The 16,017-nt window shown below is 42.2% G+C and overlaps 1 protein-coding gene across 1 annotated transcript in view; it reads right to left on the bottom strand.

Moving 5' to 3' along the window:
• Positions 1 to 96: 96 nt before the first annotated feature.
• The window catches only part of LOC117741235 (F-BAR and double SH3 domains protein 2-like), a 56,267-nt gene continuing 40,346 nt past the window's right edge, over positions 97 to 16,017 (bottom strand). The window contains 9 exon segments of the mRNA XM_034548126.1: positions 97 to 4,378; positions 4,729 to 4,817; positions 4,961 to 5,147; positions 6,453 to 6,673; positions 7,463 to 7,640; positions 10,613 to 10,696; positions 10,992 to 11,126; positions 14,898 to 14,960; positions 15,288 to 15,377. Of these exon segments, the coding sequence (XP_034404017.1) occupies positions 4,286 to 4,378; positions 4,729 to 4,817; positions 4,961 to 5,147; positions 6,453 to 6,673; positions 7,463 to 7,640; positions 10,613 to 10,696; positions 10,992 to 11,126; positions 14,898 to 14,960; positions 15,288 to 15,377 (1,140 nt within the window). The 3' untranslated portion in view covers positions 97 to 4,285.

Below are 16,017 nucleotides of genomic sequence, written 5' to 3'. Positions count from 1 at the left end.
CAGGTGCATACACACACACGATAAGGAAGGGAGATAATCACAAACATCAAGAGCCCCCATAATAAAAAAAATTACTTTTCAATATGTCTTTATTAATCAACATTTGTACACAATAAATACAAACTTTGTTTTTTTTGTACAGCCAATAATAATATGCAGAAAGACTTTTGCACCTGTTCTCATTATTGTCACCATGGCAACAGTCTGTGAAGAGACAAAGGCCAGTTGTTCCACCACATCGCTAATAGCAGCAGCTGTGTTGCTGCTTGAAATCGAAGGATGAAAAATAAAAGAATTATATAATACATAAAACCCCAAAACAGGCTCATACCAAATAATTCAACACTGTAGCGACCAGAGGGAGTGCTAAAATGGGGGGAAATAATCATGTTCAGTGGCAACTGACAACAAAAAAAGTAATACATTTTATATTTCATAGAAAGACTGATTGGGCATTAATGGTGGGAAGTGCTATGGGACGCTATAAACTTCAGAATAAGTTTGAAAACCCTTTCAAATGAGAGCTCAGAGAGCTAAAGGAGCGCTGGTGCTCAAGTCGCCTTGACCACACAGTCACAAGTCGATGCCATCTCCTACAGCAGCAGGCGGGCAGAGGTGCATTACTGGTTACAGTATGCTTAACTTTGTCAGGCGTGGACGAGACACAAAATGTTGATTCTAAATGCTCATGGGGAAAAAATTTGGATCGTCTTCATTTCTTGCATCACTTTTCTCTGACATAGCTCACCTCCACTTGGCGAAGAGGAAACACATCACATTGTTTCTCTTCTTAAATGAAGCCTGAAGCTGTGCCCCGACTCCACACACTAATACTAAAGAGAACGTGCTCTACACCAGTCTCCATACCTCATACTGATTCAGAAGAAATTAAGATACATTACAGTTGCGTACCAACAGTCAATGTGCTACGATACTGCAACTTTGGAGCATAATGTATAATGTTCTAAACAAAGTGGAAGAAACACACAATCCTCACCATTTCTATTGCTGCATCCCAACAGGTTTCAATTACATTTCATTGTTTCCAGCTGTGAGGAGCTCCCTCTTTTCTTATCTGTTGCATTTTGGACCAATATTGTCCATCAACACCACATACAAAAAAAGCTATCATCATCAAGCTAATCCAAAATCCTGATTGATATATTTGGGTGTACTTTATTTTGAAATGTTTTCATTCAAATCAAATCCTGGTTTACAATAAATAAGGAGGAAGCAACTGGGACACATGTTTCCATCTTCAGAGTCAAACACAGATCTGATCCTCTTCAAACAGTCAAGCATACAAACAGCTGGGCCCATCTCAAGACCATCAAACCACATTCTCTCCAAGTCTTCATTCAAAACATTCCTTCTTTGATCATGTTTTTGTTTTTTTTAAATAATTTTAGAAAAAAAACACCTTTTACACATTTAATTGTCCAAAAGTATCTCTTCATCTCTTTGAAAGAGTAGCGCATAAAAAAGACTAAATCATCAGTCACACTGAAATAAAGAGGATTCACTACAGAATCAGAATGAAAAGAATAACTCTGATTTCTGAATTAAACTGCAGTTCATCAGCCTTTTCTATCCATTCTGATGCTATGTTAAAGTACTGCTACTTGTCAGGGAAGGTACAAATAAATAAAAGTGCTACGCTGCCCTTTAGGCAAAGAGTTTTAAAGGCTTGAAGGGTACTTGGGGGGTATAGAGGGGAGGGGGGATTTATTTACTTTGAATAAAAAACCACTACAGAATCGTACTTAGCTCCATTTGAATGTCATTTGCTAGTTCTGTCCATTTAGGATGATGTATTTGTTGTATAGATGTATAGATCTTGTGTTTTCCGTTTTCCACCACCATTAATCAAAGGTAAACATAAGGATAATGTCAAATTGGAAACATAAAAAGGTTGTTTTCTCTTCTGTATTAAAAAAAAGAGCAAAAAACAGACTCACTAAGTCATGTGAGTTGCATGGCCAAACAGAGAAAAATAATACCTGCAAATGTAATGTTTGTCAACTAAACAAGGATCAAAATCAAAGGTGAACTGATCAAAATGATCAAAATCAACGTGAGAGGAGATATGGTCTTCAGGGATAAAAGCTATACAGTTAATAATACAACTCCTGACCCCCAAAAATTCTGAGTGTCGATATTATCTCAAATAAAATCTTTGTTGTCACCACATAGTGAATACCAACAATGTCAGTGCCCTTGAACGGCCATCTGTGTCCTCTTTGACCGATAAGTGAGACAAGCACACAGCGGGTGACAAATATGGAAAAGATATTGTAATGTGTGCGTAATATAATGTAACTGAATGTGTGGATATGACAGCCATCGATTCAGACTGACTGCCAATGGACAAATCAGACATTGGAGAAAAGAGGGAGAGTATAAAAGGAACAGTGGCAAGAGGTGGAGAAAAGAGCAGAAAGGAGGATCCAGCCTCCATTTTCTCTCTTTCATCCCCTCCTTCCCTTCTCTTCTTCCATCTCTCCGTAATACTGTATTTACAATGCCCTTTCAGTATACGATGAGGATAAAACTTCCACTACATATCAGACATGGTATTCCAATCAGCTGAGTTAGGCTATATGAAACTCTGTGCATAACATTCCTATGACAACAGTAATGTACTGTACTAATACACATTGAATACGTTTGACGATAAGGAGTTTATATATGGCGAGGGAAGGGCTGGAGAGGGGGGGACACTGCGTCCACACACCACCCAGTTTCTCTGTCCATTTACTTTAACCTCAACTGCAATCAAAATCCTGACGTGTTTGGCAAGTTTTATACTTATTGAAACTCATCAAGCTTACTTTTTATGGAGCCCCGACATTCAAACTATAGTAAAAGACGTCAGATAAGTCCAAAACGTATTTAAATAAACCACATTTTTTTCCCACATAGAACTATGTGGCTAACGTTACCTAAACGTGGGGTTAAACGGAGCAAAAGCCTTTTTTTTACTAGCTACCAAGCTGAAGCTGGCTTTTGCCATGAAAATACACCAGCTGCTCCAAATCTAGACCACCAATACACTGTGACACAAAGGCTCCTTCTGTACCCTCAATGTATGAAGTCTTGTAATTGGAGCTTTAGCATTTTAGCCAGCAAGCTACTTGCTACACTACTTGGAAGTTCAGACTATAAAGACATGCTTCCATCTTCATTACATGTTCACCTTTAAATGTATCTCTGCTTTCTTTATTTACGACCGCAGTGGAAATAAATCTTGGTCTTTATTCTGTCATACTCAACATTTTGTAGATGTGTGTGGTTTTTATGTCTTTTCTCAAAATGTCAAATTAACAAGTTCCAAGTTCTAGCTAGCTAGCTTTGTTAGTGTTTGGCTAAAATGCAGAGTTTAGAGTGACATAAGAGTTTACACGGTGATATTACAGCAGTATGCAGTACTGTCACAGGGATGATTAACATGAGATGCACTGGCTGCTGTAGTTTAAGGCAGTCAGCTTCAAAAAAGTAGCTAGTTGAAAAGGATCATGCTGAGTGTTGTCAGTGAAACTAACGAGCCACACAGCACTCTTCTTTGATCAAAATATAAGCATTTTAACTCATTCTTAAATGTTTTATGTATCAGGAAAATTTGATGAAAAACATTTGTTGCATGGAGAAAATAAAATAAATAATTAGTGTATAGCGCTGTGCACATTTTATTATGTATTGCATTTTAGACTTGTCCTATATACATGTAGTATAGCTCTTTACTACATTTTGTTGGTTTCAGGGCTCCATAACTTTTTACACGTTTCTTTATCATTTGTTAACAGTGGAATTTCTCAAATGTAGAACGTGGTCTTTCTGTACAGAGGGATAAATTGCTTTACTATAACTTGAAGTAGGCGTTAAGATAAAAGAAAACTTGCCAAACCCATCATTAAATTTCCCTCATGCTCTCCCCCTCTTAACATTCTTCCTCCTCTTCAGTATGCTCTGGTTTTCTGCCCGATGAGGTAAAGTTTTAAGGCAAGAATGGAAGGACGGGTTGAGGGCAGAGAGGGACGCGGGGGCGGCTACTGCTGCACTTCATCAGGAAGCTAATACGGAGATTATTCAATTGGATACACTGCCTTCATCCCCTCTCCTTGCTCTCCTCCTCAACTTGAGGAAGAGAAAAGACGTGGAGAGGCCATGGTTCAGTTCGGTTTATTTCACATCCCTTTGTTTCAGCTGACTTCAGTTCAGAGCAGTTCAGTCTGTAATCTGTTTAGTTTTTTTTTGTCTCTATAACTGCCTCCAGCTTGTCTGTCTGTCACACCAGTGTGATCTCCACCTCCTCCGTTTTGTCGCTCTTCTCCTGCGATCGGCGGGGGTGCTGTTTGGGTGGAGGAGGAGCAGCTCGCACCTGCAGCAGTGTAAGAAAACATAATAATGTAGGTTTAAGATGAAAGGCAAATTGAGGGGATGGCGATGGCCGACTTTTCTTTATTTCAACTTTTACAACCTTTAAAAATAAACGCATGGAATAAACACATGGAATTTATAATAAGGATTCACAGGTAGTTTAATCAACACTTTGTGTCATATAGGGCTGCAACTAATGGTCTTTAAAATGTAAGAAAATGGGAACAAATACCAATTACAATTTCCTAAAGCCCAAGGTGGACTATTACATGAGACAGAGAAAAATATTGATGGGAAAGTAAAAAACCATAAAGACACAAAACACACTTCTTGTATAAGTGTTATACTAACAGGTCTTAGTTTGCCCGGGCCTCCTTCAGGGGTGAATCGCAGTGGTTGAGGAAATCCTGGAGACACTGGACTCTTGCCAGAGCTTTGATCTACAAAGAGCGAGAGAGGGAGATTTCAAGTAAAGAAAATCTCACAGTAAAAAGCCACAATGACCTCTTCTCAATTAATTCAACTACACATAAACCTCTTCTCTGTGTGTGTGTGTGTGTGTGTGTGTGTGTGTGTGTCTTACTGTGAGTGGGTAGCGGTCCCTTGTGTGAAGAGGCGGGCGGTGGAGGCTTGTGCTCCCCATTAAGTGCGGCGGAGGGTGAGCGTGGGAGAGGAGGCGGGGTTGAGGTCTCAGGGCTGGTGAAAGGGCTGATGGGAGGTTGTTCATACAGCGGGAGATGTGGCAGAGAACACGGCAACTTCAGAGAAATCTAGAGAAAAGGCCAGAAATGGATGACAATGTGCCCATGCTCTTTCTCACAGTTCATGGTAACGTCAGTACTATCATTTTATATCCTTTGTGCTAACTGAAGTCAACTTCATTAAGTTACAGCTCAACAGTTTAGAATATAGCTGCAATAAAAAGAGATGCATCAAAAACAACCTTCTTTCTTCCAAAACAATTCTAATGGCACATTAATTGACTGAAACTGATTAGACTGTAATTAGACAGAAGAGGAAGAATCTGGTTACTAATAAGTGAAAAGTAAATTAGTTACATGACAAAATGTCAGTTGGACCTTGGCCTGATGGAGCTGCCATAAACACGAAATGGTCATCTTATCATCTTAAAAAGGCTAACGTGTTAGCAAACAATTGCCTATTTACACATCAAGCATTATCATGCATTTGGAGTTGTGCTTCTGTTCACCTGAGGAATGTAAAACCAATATTCACTCTCTTCTGCTCTGTTGTTGGTCTCCACCAACTCGTAAAAGAGGTATTTGGCTCCACTATGCACAGTTAGCTAGTCACATGAGCGGGTTGTGTACGGTGGATCTTTAGAGCATTTTCATTGAAAACAGCTGCTGGCTGAACTTGAAAATAATGCTCCAGAAGTGGCGAGAGTGAACCAAAACAGTTAAGTTGCAGACTGTTAAACTAAAACAACAAATTATAATGTAAAGTGTTATTGCTCTGTGGGTTTATCACTAGAAGCAACAACTTTCACATTATAGTCATACATTGGTAATAGAAAAATACTGATTAGGACAGCCTTGATGGAACTCTGGGGAATACCTTTCAGAAATAAGGTACCAAGTTTGGGACCTGCCACCACATACAACTTGACCCTTTTTGTCGCAGGAACTAGAAGGATTTCTTTTTTTTATACCAATCTTCCCAACAAACCACTTTAAAGACGTTAAAAGTTGGTGTGGTGTTTTATGTCGACAAGCTTTTAGGAAGGGAGAGGCTGCATCCTTCCTGTTGCTGGACCTCTAATGGGCAGCACTCTATGCTACAGATAATAGCTTTTGCTGTGATTGTAGAGCAGAGTTTTTATCAGAGAACTGCAGGGACACAGCAGTTCTGATCCAGTGTTTGTGAACTCTGCCCTGCTGATAGATCTACTGGACAACAGCCAAAAAGAGAGGAGGGAGGGGGAGAAAAGTGTCCCAATAGACTACACTATAAGCTCGGTATTTCTGCCCTGAGGAAAGGCTGATAACACACAATGTTTCAGCTCCTCAAGAGTGACACGCTGAGTATGTCTCCGTGTGCAAACATCAATATACCTGTATGTCACCAGGCCCTCCTCCACTGGTTTCCCCATTCTCAGTGAGATCTTCTACCAGCACGGAGGGGAAGACGCCCACCCGTCCGTTGAGCTCCCCCTCCCAGAAGCCGTCATCTGTCTGAGTGTCGCGGCTCAAGAGGCGGATCACCGCTCCCTCGGAAAAGGAGAGTTCCTCATCCGCCTGGCCCTCATAATCATAAAGTGCACGGACAAATATCACTGCGAAGAGAAAGGAATACAAACAGAGAGAGAGAGAGAGAGAGAGCAATAAGATACACAGAAGGAATCATTATTCCTGGGTAAATGTAGTTCCATATCTGCCTTGCCTTCATTATCATAAAGAGAATGGGACACCCTGCTGGAGAGAGGGAGATACGGAAAAGACGGAAAGAAATAATAATTAGGTGACAGAGTTTTTCCTAATGTGCCTGGTCCAAGTATTCATGTAGAGCAGGCACATCGCAACAGAAAGAAGGTTGGAGAAGGAGAGAGTAGAAGATGGCTGCAAAGAAGGAAGGTTAGGAAGGAAGGAAGGAAGAAAAAAAAAAGAATAAGGTTTTAAGGATTTTACATTTGTAACAGATCAACTATTTGTATGCTGGCTGTCTGAAGACTATCACAATACAAAGTGTGTATGTGGATGCAACCAAATGCAATTTCAACCACTGGTGTTTTCTTCTATTTCTGGGGGCTTTTGCCTTCTGTTGATTACTGCATAGACATATTTTCACCTTATTTAACACAGCAAGATAGACAACCCACACTTGGTTCTTCTAATAACACTCTTTGCAAAATGAGTGTTGTTTACGGCTGGATTCTGAGCAACTCCAGTGGAGCAGTAAAGAGAAAAATGCCTTAATCAGCAGCACATAATAACCTCATTACAGGAAGAAAAAAAAAACTAATTTACTTGTACAACTGGAACTAGCTTGTTTACTGAAACTCCTGGCATGCAGTTTAATTATTTCAAAGAATAATTCACCATCACCAGGTTTACAGGGCACTTACTGTTTGTGTCCCCATTGATGCAGCCGGAGTGCAGCTCCGGCTCAGTGGAATTGGACGAGGTGTGTGATCGAGCATCGAGTGTAGCCAGAGACTGGAGCATGCTCAGCAGACTGTTGGAGGTCGGGAACTGCAGGTATTTCTCTGGGACATAGCCCACATTACCTGACTTATTGCGAGCCTGGAAAACACAAACAATGAAACAGTGACCGAAGGCAACATGAAAACATCCACGGCAGGAGAAATCTGAGCATCTAAAATCCCATACGAACAGGACAAACGCGCAGGACGCAACCCATAGATCTCATGAGGTAATGTCTCTGGTGATGTAACTATAAACATTACATTACATTACATTACATGTCATTTAGCTGATATGTTTATCCAAAGCGACTTACAATAAGTGCATTAAACCATGAGTCCAAACTCAGAACAACAAGAATCAAGCAAGTACAATTTCTTCAATAACGTTAAACTACAAAGTGCTATCAGTAAGAGACATTTAATTGCTACTAAAGTGTTAAACTACAAAGTGCTATCGGTAAGGGACATTTAAGTGCTACTAAAGTGTTAAACTACAAAGTGCTATCAGTAAGAGACATTTAATTGCTACTAAAGTGCTACTACGGCTCTACCTTCCCTATTCAAGGTATAGTCGAAAAAGATGTGTTTTTAGTTTGCGACGGAAGATGTAGAGACTTTCTGCTGTCCTGATGTCACCAATGAGGAGCTCGTTCCACCAATGAGGAGCCAGCACAGCAAACAGTCGTGACTTTGTTGAGTGTTTAGCTCGAAGTGAAGGAGCTACAAGCCGATTGGCAGAAGCCGAGCGAAGTGAACGAGCTGGGGTGTACGGTTTGACCATGTCCTGGATGTAGACCGGACCCGATCTGTTCGCAGCACGGTACGCAAGTACCAATGTTTTGAAGCGGATGCGGGCGGCCACCGTAACCAGTGAAGGTCGCGAAGGAGCGGAGTAGTGTGGGTAAATTTCGGGAGGTCGAAGACCAGTCGAGCAGCTGCATTCTGGATGAGCTGTAGAGGTCGAATGGCATTAGCAGGTAGACCTGCCAAGAGGAAGTTGCAATAGTCCAGCCGTGAGATGACCAGAGCCTGGACCAGGACCTGTGCCGCCTTCTGAGTGAGAAGAGGTCGTATTCTCCTAATGTTGTACAGCATGTACCTACAGGAGCGTGTTGTTGCGGTAATGTTGGCAGTCAGGGAGAGTTGACTGTCAAGTGTCACTCCGAGGTTCCTTGCAGTCGGAGTCGGAGCCAACACTGAGTTGTTGAAGTTAATAGTTAGGTCGTGGGTGGGAGAGCCTTTTCCTGGAAGGAGGAGAAGTTCAGTCTTGTCCGGGTTAATTTTCAGGTGGTGTGCGGACATCCACTGAGAGATGTCGGTCAGACAGGCAGAGATTCGTGCTGCTACCTGTGTTTCAGATTGGGGAAACGAGAGGATCAGTTGGGTGTCGTCAGCATAGCTGTGGTAGGAGAAGCCATGGGAGCGAATGACAGAGCCGAGAGAGTTGGTGTACAGAGAGAAGAGAAGAGGACCAAGGACTGAGCCCTGAGGGACCCCAGTAGTTAGAGGACAAGGCTCAGACACAGATCCTCTCCAGGTTACCCGGTAAGTGCGGTCGGTGAGGTAGGATGAGAAGAGTGAGAGTGCAGAGCCTGAGATACCCAGGTCCTGGAGGGAGGAAATAAGGATCTGGTGGTTCACTGTGTCAAAGGCAGCGGAAAGGTCTAGAAGGATAAGGACAGCGGAGAGAGAGGCTGCTCTAGCAGTGTGAAGCTGCTCAGAGACAGCAAGGAGGGCAGTCTCTGTTAAGTGGCCTGTCTTGAATCCAGACTGGTGGGGGTCTAGAAGGTTGTTGCTGTGGAAAATAGGAGGAGACTTGGTTAGAGATAGCTCGCTCTAGAGTTTTGGAAAGGAAGGGGAGGAGAGAGACAGGTCTGTAGTTATTGACTTCAGATGGGTCAAGAGTGGGTTTCTTCAGGAGAGGGTTGACTCTTGCCTCCTTCAGAGAGTTAGGGAAACAGCCGGTTGAGAGGGAGGTGTTAATAAGATGGGTGAGAAAGGGAAGAAGGTCAGGAGCAATAGACTGGAGAATGTGAGACGGGATTGGGAAGGGGGCAGGTGGTTGGGCGGGCAGAGGTTACCAAGGTAAGAACTGGGAGACAGGGGGATACAAGAGGAAAACGAGGGGGAAGAAGATGAAGTTACTGGAGGTGTAGTTATAGAAGATGGATTAGTAAATGAGGAGCGTATGTCGTCTATCTTTTTTGTAAAGTAGTCAACAAAGTTGCTTGGTAGAAGGGTGGAGGGAGGGGGGGGACCAGGGGGGTCAAGGAGGTTGGAAAAAATAGAGAAGAGCTTTTTTGGGTTAGACAAAGAGGATTCGATTCTGGATTGGTAGAACAGACTTTTGAGAGGAGAGTGTCAGTGGCAAAGTTAGGCTGCATGAGTGAGAAGGAGTCAGTTGAAGGGAGGACTGACAGAACAGACGAGGCCAGAGAGGAGGGTGAGAGGGTGCGGATGTTGCAACGGACAGGTGCAGAGTCCATTGTGGGAGGGTTGTCAGTTCCAAAGAGTGGGAGAGAGTAAGAGATGAAGAAGTGGTCAGAGACATGAAGTGGAGTTACAGTGAGGTTAGATGTAGAGCAGTTTCTGGTGAAAATATGGTCAAGGTGGTTGCCAGCTTTGACAGTAAGAGCAGGTCCGATGACTTCTCAGTCTGGATGTTAAAGTCACCCAGAAGGATGAGCATGGGGCCGTTTTCTGGGAAGTTTGATAGGAGGACGTCTAGTTCTTCCAAGAAGTCTCCCAAAGAGCCAGGTGGACGGTAGAGAACAACAATGGTTAGTTGAACCGGATGAGTAACACCCGACCAGAGGGTCTGGGTGTGTGGCTGTAGGAGAAGGCCGAGGAGAGAGCAGCAGGGGTTGATGTGTTGTCTGGTGTGATCCAAGTCTCAGTGAGAGCCAGGAAGTCCAGCGATTGCTTGATAGCGAAGCCAGAGATGAAGTCTGCCTTGCGGTTAGCTGACTGGCAGTTACAGAGGCCCCCTGTGACGAGGCGCTGGGTCTGTGTGGAGCGGACATAATGCACATCTGTGTGACCGCAACATCTGTGTATGTTTTTGTGCACCTTGACCCAGTCCTCCATGTCTCCATCTTCAATAACCTCCAACATCTCCTGTTCATCAATAGTTAACTCATCCGGCTGAGAGGCCTGCGGGAGAGACATAACAACAGTGTTAAAGACAGAAAGGAAAGCAATTTACAGTGCAGTAAAAACACGCCATACTAAACTGAGACCATCATTAATATTTAATGTTAAAATACAAAAGAAGTCCTGTATATGCAACACTGACATTCAACTTTGCTTGTCTCACTGCATACACAAATGCACGGGATGGTGTACAATACTGTGTGCTGTGGTTGAGCAGGTAGCTGCAGACATTTGATATGGTTGAGTGTATGACCATGTAACCGCACAGGGTAGCTCCCTGTGTGTTGGTTAATACCTTGTACGAGTACAGGACTTTGCAGGTTAGAGGGTAGTTTCGGAGGGTTCCCGACGGACTGGAGCTGCTGTCGTCAAAAACCTCCATGTTCTCTTCACACTCCTCCCCCTCCTCACGTTCCAAATCCACAATGCCCTTTAAAACACAAACACAAGCCAGATAAATTCAAAGACCTCTGATAACTACAAGGACGAAAGAAAAGTACCATTCACCTCCAAAGCTCCACCTTGTACTCCAAAGCTGCACCTTGTACTCCAGATCAAGTACACACAAAGCACTCTAAGACTAATTTTTACAGAACCTTCTTGCTCTAACTTCTCATGTCCCGATGTCAAGCCCGGCTAAGTGACTTTGTGATGTTGTCTGTCCGTCTATCGGTGTCGGTGTCCCCCAATACAGTTCACCAGTTACAAGGTCTGTCCATTTAACCCCTTCTTCCTGTGTGTTTGCTCTAGATTAAACCGTGACATTAGCACAGGGATAGGAATGCTTACCTTCGCTTCCTTCCTGGGTTTCTCTGTCCTACTCAGTGTGGGTGCTACAGCTTTGAGATACAGGTGTGGATGGACTAATGTTTCATATGACCCAGCCCCTCCCTCTTTTGTTCTATGAGAATTTCACTGGCTTATATGAAAGTCATGTGATCTGGCTGGTAGAAAGATCCATCACATGTAGTAAGCTGACCTGGCCATAACAATAATGTGTGTGTGTGTGTGTGTGTGTGTGTGTTTATCCATTCCAAAGTCATAGTGTTTAGTCATCAGATTTCTGTTGACACAGTAAACTCGCCACCGATGCAGAACAAAACAGATGTGTCTCCTCCTGGACATAAAATCACCTCCAGGTGTGGTCTTACGGTGTTCACTTGTATAAATGAACAAACACTTATCAAACCTTTTTTCATTTGTGTAACGCCACTCGTATACACTTTAATGCATTTATTTAAAAGCACATTACGCAGCCAATTCAACTTCATAACCTGAAGTAAAATCACCAGCATGTGTTTCAGTAATAAACTAATAAAATATCACCAAAAAAAACAGATGCAGACCAATGGACAATGTTATGGTTCCGGGAGGAAATAACTGTGAGAGTGAAATTGTAATGAAGGCATTGGCCACCTGAGAGACTTGAGGGTTCATGGCTTACAGTATTTCATAGTCATATTAATAAAGTTGAGTTGAATGAAGAAAGTGCCTCCTTCCCGCTCTCATTGTTTTTCTTTGCTCTCCTCTGCAGATTATTATTCACAATATATTCATTTTTCCTTATCTCTCTGACCATCAGTCATTTCTCGACCTCTCCCTAATGAACAAACCGTTCTTAACAATCCCTCCTACGGTTCGCTCGCTCTCTTCATTTGCCTTGTTGCACCGTGTTATTATAATCCCTCTTTCTGAGCCACTGTCAGTCTCTACAGGCTGCAGTACCAGTATCCAACGACTGCTGTCAAATGCCTGAATACAATTGTGCCTCCTGGTCTGTTCTTTGAATGACACCTACGCCAGATGGAGGAGTTCTCAGCAAGTCTAGCCTTCAACTGATTCATCTTATTAAATAGGGCAAGGAAAAGTTGAAAGAAAACTTTTAAAAACAAGGACACATATATAAAATCCCCAAAGTTCACATAACTCTACTTAAGTACTTACAGATAATTACATATTTCCAAAATGTCTAAACACAGTTCTTTTTTTTGGTCACATCTTTATCTGCGCAAACATGCACATTCTATTATTTTCTACAGTATTCTGTGTCACAGTATGCTCTTCTATATTTTCTGCAATGTTTAACAATCCCCCATCTCTATCACCTCTGCATCCAATTTTACTTCAACATTATCACTCTGACACTACTCCCTCCTCACCTCTCCCCCTCACATCATAACACCACCTCTTGTTTTTACCAGCCAACTCTCCCTCCTTCACTAATTGTCTGTATAACACTCCCTCTTTCACTTAACAACTCATTATGTCATCCGTTCTCTCCATTTCCTAGATTGCCCTCATTCCCCAGACCTTCTCTCACTTCCTCACACTCAGCATCTCTCAATCTCTTTCTCTCTGGTTTTAGCTGCAATATCATGTGAGCAGAATGTCAAATGCTTCCAATGGAGCAGACGGACTATGTTTAGGCCTGTTGACACACACACACACACACACACAAGTCTCCGACACAAAGTCCCGTGTGGGATTACACTCCTAGTCATGGACACACTCTCCTCCCCCCATGTATACCCAATGGAGGGACAGAAACACACAAACAAATGCAAAAATATAAATGTACAAAAATATCCAAACCTCACAAATCCAGTCTCACGTTCACACACACACACACACACACACACACACACACCACACACACACACACAACACACACACACACACACACACACACACACACACACCACACACACACACACACACACACACACACACACACACACACACACACACACACACACACACACACACACACACACACACACACACACACACGCAGGCATAGCATTAGGCTACATTAGCGATTGTGCAATGGTCTACGCAAATTATGTTTGTTTTTTTAAAACAAAGACATACATGTTCATTGTGTAGAATTTTAATAAAATATGCTTATGCACTTTCTTGCGGAGAGTTAACAAAAAGATTGACACCATTCTTATGTCTGTGAGATGAATATGAAGATACCATCAGAACCATGCTGGCTTAGCATAGCATAACGACTGGAAACAGCTGGCCTAGCTCTGTCTAAAGGTCACAAAATCCTCCTACCAGCTCCTCTAAAGCTCACTCAATAACACGTTTCATCTTATTTGTTAAATGCATACAAAACATTAGTGAGCATAAGAGGTTTTCTTTTACCTTTGTACAGAGCTAGACTAGCTGTTTCTTCCTCTACAGTCTTTGTTCTAAGCTAAGCTAATGGCTCCCAGCTCTAGCTATATATTACAGACATGAGAGTGGTATTAATCATTTTATCATACCCTCACCAAGAAAGCAAAATGTCAAACTATGTGTTTATAGTGGAATGCTGTATAAGGTAGGAGTCCACCTCCTTCCCTCTGACATGTATTAAGTATCTAACAATAAGGAGATGAAAAAAGGTCACTCCAGGCTTCAAATCTATCTCACCATTACAGCAAAGGGTCATGAAACAAAAACTGCCAGCTGTGTGAGGACTAAATCAGTATTCCAATGGGGAAGTGGGGCGTTTTAAGAGGCTGTAACTTGCGTGACAGATGATTAGGCAGAAAGGCTGAGGTCAATTATCTTGCAATTTACATCATTCAGGAAGTGATTTGTTGGGAGAACTATTCTAGCTGGATGGTTTTTACTTATCAACTAATCATGAAAACTAATGAAAAGTCTATGATTATGAGTAATTGCCTTAAAAAAAGTCAAGTTTTGAATGTGATGAACTGAGTGCAGTGTATATTTAGCACAAGAAGAAAAACTGTTGGGAACTATGGGAATAAAAGATGAGCAAATAGTTGATGTATGACCGACACGCACAGACACAATACAGTGGTCTGGTGTTGTTCATTTGTTAAGTGGGTAAAAGGGGCCACTATGCATGATGCGACACAAATCAGCTACGACTTATGTTGTGTGGTGAAAAGTTATCTTCTACCTCTACTTGATTAGATGTGAGATTTGCACTTTCCAGCCAAGTCAAAACACACTGCAACTTTGAAAATTGATGATAAAAAACATGTATGCATGTACTGTACTTGAATTTACAGGCATACTGGCAGTGAAATTAGGGTTTATGTTTTGTCTACAGTTTAGCTGTTAATTAATTTCTCCAGTGTTTTCAAATTTCATTCGTAAACTTTGTTTTTTTGTGAAAACAAGTTATTCTGGCTTGGCGAGAAAGCAGCAACACACACGGTGAGGGGAGGTGTCTCACCGACAGTGAGGGGTCGTGGGAAGTGTAGCTGGCCCAACGTTCATTCTCCAGCTCCTCCATCACCTACAGCATGCACAGAGAGAGCGGTGGTTTTATACACATACTGCCCCCACACACACTCTGAGCATACACACACGCACACACACGCACACACACCCTGCACTACATAAATTAGAATGAATGTGTGAAAGGATTTAAATGCACAAACAATCCAACAGACGTATGTATGAATGCACTCACAAACATCTACTACACACTACACTTACCTTCCACAAAACAAGTCAGGCAAAGAGAAGGAGAGGCCTCCTTACACGCAACCACGCACGCGCGCACGCATGCACACATGCGCGCTTGCGCGCACGCACAAACACACAAACACAAACAAGATACCTGGTTCATGGCGCTCTTCAGCCAGGTATCCACAGCAACCCCCACTTGCCGCAGAAGGTCCAACCGAGCCTCAGCTTTTAACCTTATTGTCTTTGGAGAGAGAAAGTGTGAGGTTAAGAACATTAAATATATCACTGGCCTGTAGAGTTTGAAATCAATCAAAAATCAAATTCGAGGTGAAAGCCTAAAATGTTTTACTATGGCTACTCGTTGGTAGAGCTGGGTAATATATCAATATTGTGATATTAGACTAGATATGGTCTTAGATTTTGGTAATGTGGTAATATTGCATTAGTGTTATTTTTTTCCTGGTTTCAAAAGCTGCATTACAGTCAAATTATGAATTTTTTCTTAACTTACCTAAGTGTTCTAGCTGTTCAATTATTTGCCTTTACTGACAATATGTGACGGCTTATATGGACGGACTATTCCGCTGACTGACTGTTTTTGTTTGTCTCAGTAAACCTTTTGGATTTCTGCACTTCCTTCTCTTTTGTCTAATCATTACACAATATTGCTGTAATATTGATGTATTTGGTCCAAAAAAAACCGTGATATTTGAAGTTCTCCATATCGCCCAGATCCACAAGCAGCAGACACTAGACAGACACCTCTGGCAACCTCTATCCTTTGTTAGCCATGATGCTGAATTAAAACAATTTTTTTGGTGCAATTTTTCTATGCTGCTGTCTTGGCCAGGCTTCCCTTGAAAAAGAGGTCATTGTATCTC

Source organism: Cyclopterus lumpus, chromosome 13 (genome assembly GCF_009769545.1).
Source record: "Cyclopterus lumpus isolate fCycLum1 chromosome 13, fCycLum1.pri, whole genome shotgun sequence".
Lineage (NCBI taxonomy): Eukaryota > Metazoa > Chordata > Actinopteri > Perciformes > Cyclopteridae > Cyclopterus > Cyclopterus lumpus.
The sequence above is the reverse complement of the archived record's forward strand: the minus strand, read 5'-3'. Positions and strand labels throughout refer to the sequence as shown.